Source organism: Phalaenopsis equestris, unplaced genomic scaffold (genome assembly GCF_001263595.1).
Source record: "Phalaenopsis equestris unplaced genomic scaffold, ASM126359v1 Scaffold000090, whole genome shotgun sequence".
Classification (NCBI taxonomy): domain Eukaryota; kingdom Viridiplantae; phylum Streptophyta; class Magnoliopsida; order Asparagales; family Orchidaceae; genus Phalaenopsis; species Phalaenopsis equestris.
Genome location: NW_018164532.1, coordinates 556998 through 560579, shown reverse-complemented (window position 1 = coordinate 560579; position 3582 = coordinate 556998). Strand labels below are relative to the sequence as shown.

The 3582-nt window shown below is 33.4% G+C and overlaps 1 protein-coding gene across 2 annotated transcripts; it reads right to left on the bottom strand.

Annotated features, from left to right (window-relative positions):
• Positions 1-1771: 1771 nt before the first annotated feature.
• On the bottom strand, positions 1772-2767 carry LOC110020057. 2 transcript variants are annotated; one of them, XM_020718029.1, is made up of 3 exons: positions 2466-2767; positions 2272-2363; positions 1772-2189 (listed from the first exon to the last, which is right to left on the bottom strand). In XM_020718029.1, the coding sequence occupies exons 1-3, from the start codon at positions 2688-2690 to the stop codon at positions 1832-1834; spliced, it is 675 nt and encodes a 224-aa protein (XP_020573688.1). In that variant the 5' UTR covers positions 2691-2767; the 3' UTR covers positions 1772-1831. The 2 variants fall into 2 exon arrangements, with proteins under 2 accessions (XP_020573688.1, XP_020573689.1); XM_020718030.1 differs by having other exon boundaries at positions 1772-2186.
• Positions 2768-3582: the final 815 nt, after the last annotated feature.

Sequence of the window (3582 nt, the reverse complement as noted above, 5' to 3'; positions counted from 1 at the left end):
TAAATGGTGCTGATGTGGCATAGACATTGACTTCATTTGGTTTGATTTTTTCTATTATTCATATTTTATTCCAACTATTTTAATTTATATAAATACCTACAATTTAAATATATGTCATTTGTGTCAATATAATTAACTAACCTACCTAAAACGAAGTTCATATATATTTCTACGAGAATAAGAAATAAATATTTTTTAATTTATTATCTGCATTAAAATACAAAATTATTAATTTATTTTAATTTTTTTTTAAAATACCGGCAGATCTGCCATACGCCACACCGCTCATCCCAACTGGACCAAAGAAATAAAAAAATAAAAAAAAAATTAAAATGTTGATTCATTATAAATGTAATAAAAAGACAAAGAAGAACAAAAATTGTCTCTTCATGCTTCACAAGCCAGCATTTTTCCTTACAGAGCCTAGCTGTCGTTGGACTTATGTTAATACATACAATAATATATTTTTCCATACACTAATTTCTCGGCTTAATTATTAGAGGAGCTTAAACTTTTTTTTTTCTTTGTATTATATATATATATATATATTAAAGGAATGGCTAAAGGCAGTTATACGAGGCTCCAGTCACTCATAATGTGCCTAACAATTTGAGTATATATATACATATATATATATATATATACATACATATATATATATATATATAACATCCATTTTTCAGGTCATTATATAAGTGAATTTGTAATGACGTGACCTCCTAAACATGTATGTTCAGACATAATGTTATATCCTTCGTGTAATGACGTGACCTCCTGAACAAACATGTATGTTCAGACATAATGTTATATCCTTCGCTTATGTTTGATTAAACTTGAGCTTGACTAAATTATTGAGTTTAGCTTAAAATCAAGCTAAATTCTACTGGTTAAATCATGTCATGAGCTAAATTCTCATATTTATAGTTATCGCAAGCTATAAAACTATGAATATGAGAATTAAATCAGAAAAGAGACAATTATTTTTTAATATTTATAATTATGCTGCGCTTAGCCTATTGAATTCAGGTATGCTTTAAGAATATTATGCGTTAATGAATTTTTAAATAATCATAATTACTCAAGAACTAATGCCTCTAATTAATCAGAAAAGGCTCGAATCTAAATCCTGATTAGCTTTTTAAAATCAGTTTATCAGTCATTTTAACACTTACACTTCTAATCTAAGCTCAATCCATCCCCACATTTCTTGGTCCAACATATAAAATATACAATAATTCAAACTAAAAATACTTATAATACCAAGCCATAATTTTACAACAAGCTATATACTATACTCTCTAAATAGTTGCACTTGTCATATATATCATTGCAGTCATTTAACACATTCTAACATTATGTATGGATCAACAGACGTGTGGATGATCGTTCGAATTACATTATAACTTAGCATAAATCATACCGCGTTGTTGTGCACGGGACTACATTCTAACTCACCTTCAATCATGCCATGCCATTGCGACGGGAAGTAATGCGATCCACACAATCATCCAAATAATGAACAAATGATTTTCTCCATTATTCAAGTATTCCAATTTCCTTATATAAGAACTAAGTGTTCATGAAATAATACTCATGAGATTTTCAATGAACCTAATATATAAAATTATTTAATTTTCATACGTATAAAGTAATAAATCTAACATTTTTTGATCAAACAGAAACAATCATTCACATGTTCGATCATAATGTTCATACAAACTAATTAATATATATAAATATATATAGAGAAAGAGAGACATTAGTTGCATGCATGATCCTTCGAATAAAATTAAGACATTTAAGCCAAATGATCAAGACAGATATAATATTATTACCTCTCACCAGTTCGCCGGAGATGCTGCGGCGGCAATGCCAAATCGCCGGCGATCTCATCACCGAGAAGACTGCTAAGAGACCTAGCTTTAAACACTCCAATCTTCTTCTTCGTCTTCTTCCTCAACTCAACCTCCGGCGAACTATTTTCAAGCTTCTCCTTAACTGAGCTCATACTCCTCAGTCTACCTTTACCTAAATGGTGCTCACAGAGAGAGTAACCAACCAGCGTTGGCTGGCTGCAACGCCACCCTCTTCCATTAACTCGGCTACACCTCGAACCCTCCATTAACAGAGCTGGTCTTCTCCTCCTATTCGCCGGCGGCGGCGGCGGTGGCGGCGGTGCACCTGAGCTGCTATAACCAAACTAATATATCACGGTTGGCAAAAAGGGGGATTTTTTTTATGAGTGGATTTAATAGTGTGATTTTGACTGACCTTTTAGTGGCATTAACCGATGGATTCTGAGAATGAGGTTCTTTCAGATCTCTGTTCGAATCGAGAAATGAGGAGAGGGAGCTTTGATCGGACTTGAAGAACGAAGAAAAAAAAAAGGAAAGGTGTAAAAGAAGTAAAGGAGGGTTTTTTTATGAGGAGAAAATGGCAGAGTAATATCTATTCATTTTGTTTACCTGATCCAGAACAAAGAAAGGAGAAGCTTTGTTGTGTTCTGGTTTCAGATCTTCAACTGAGTGCAATAACCGGCCTTCTGAAACTTTTCTATTGAAATCTTGCTGATCAGCTGGTTGGGAGCGCCATGTATGGTTGTTTGCGAGCTCATGAGTTTGAGTTAATAGATCTGGGGTTTGATTAGGAGGAGAAGGGAGGAGAAAGGCTGGCCTTCTGCGGATTCTCATGGGGATGAGAAGAGCAATGGATGGAGGAGAGTGTAAGAGTGCAAAACCGCTTACCTTGTCTAAGCCCAAGATAATAAAGAGAGAGATAGAGAGCGAGGAGAAAAGAAGCTGGCTTTTTATTCTTTTATTTATTTATTGTAATCAAACTTAAATTTTTAAAAAGGTATTTAAAGAGCGAGGAGGCAAGAAGCTGGCTTTTTATTCTTTTATTTATTTTTTGTAATCAAACTTAAATTTTTAAAAAGGTATTTAAATCAAAAAAGGATTTTTATTACGATAACTTAATAAAAATAAGATGTGATTTTAAATTTTAAATTTTTGTTTAAAATAAATTTAATATTACATATTTACGTAACCAAGTGTTTTAAGATAAAAAAATATTTATATTTTTTTATCGTGTATTAGTTTTTATTTATTTATTGTTACTTGTTAGTGGTTATTTACTCGGGGTTTGATTTGTGGGTGGGGTTGGGGGTTATTTTGTTGGTGAAAATAAGAATAAAAATGGAATATTAAAGAGGCGATGGTGCCGTTAGCTCATCAGCCACGCAGAGGAGGTGGGGGAGCGGGTGAAAGTGTGGAACTGGAGCGGGGCACGTGCGGTCGGGAACCGGGAAACTTACTGTATCCGGTGGTTTGTTGTACCGTCTGGCAAAGAAACCCGATAAAGCGGTGGCGGGGCAATTTGGATGACCGGCGAGTAAGCAAGTTGGAAAGGACATAATTTATTTGAGTGAGTTTGGTTAGTTAATACTAAAAACTGTGGTAACATTTGAGTAGAGCTGTTAACCCATATTCTACTTGTTTACACAAGTATATTTTTTAAGCTCAGATTATAAACGAACATATTCGAGCCAAGCATGAATAGATTGTTCACAAATAAGTTTCAAAC

Bases quoted from the DNA above. Each gene is read 5' to 3' on its own strand.
- LOC110020057 (XM_020718029.1), bottom strand. From the start codon at position 2,690: ATGAGAATCCGCAGAAGGCCAGCCTTTCTCCTCCCTTCTCCTCCTAAT. The intron at 2,364-2,465 runs GTAAACAAAATG...TCGTTCTTCAAG, and splicing joins CTTTCTTTGTTCTGGATCAG to TCCGATCAAAGCTCCCTCTC. The intron at 2,190-2,271 runs GTCAGTCAAAAT...GTTTGGTTATAG, and splicing joins TCGGTTAATGCCACTAAAAG to CAGCTCAGGTGCACCGCCGC.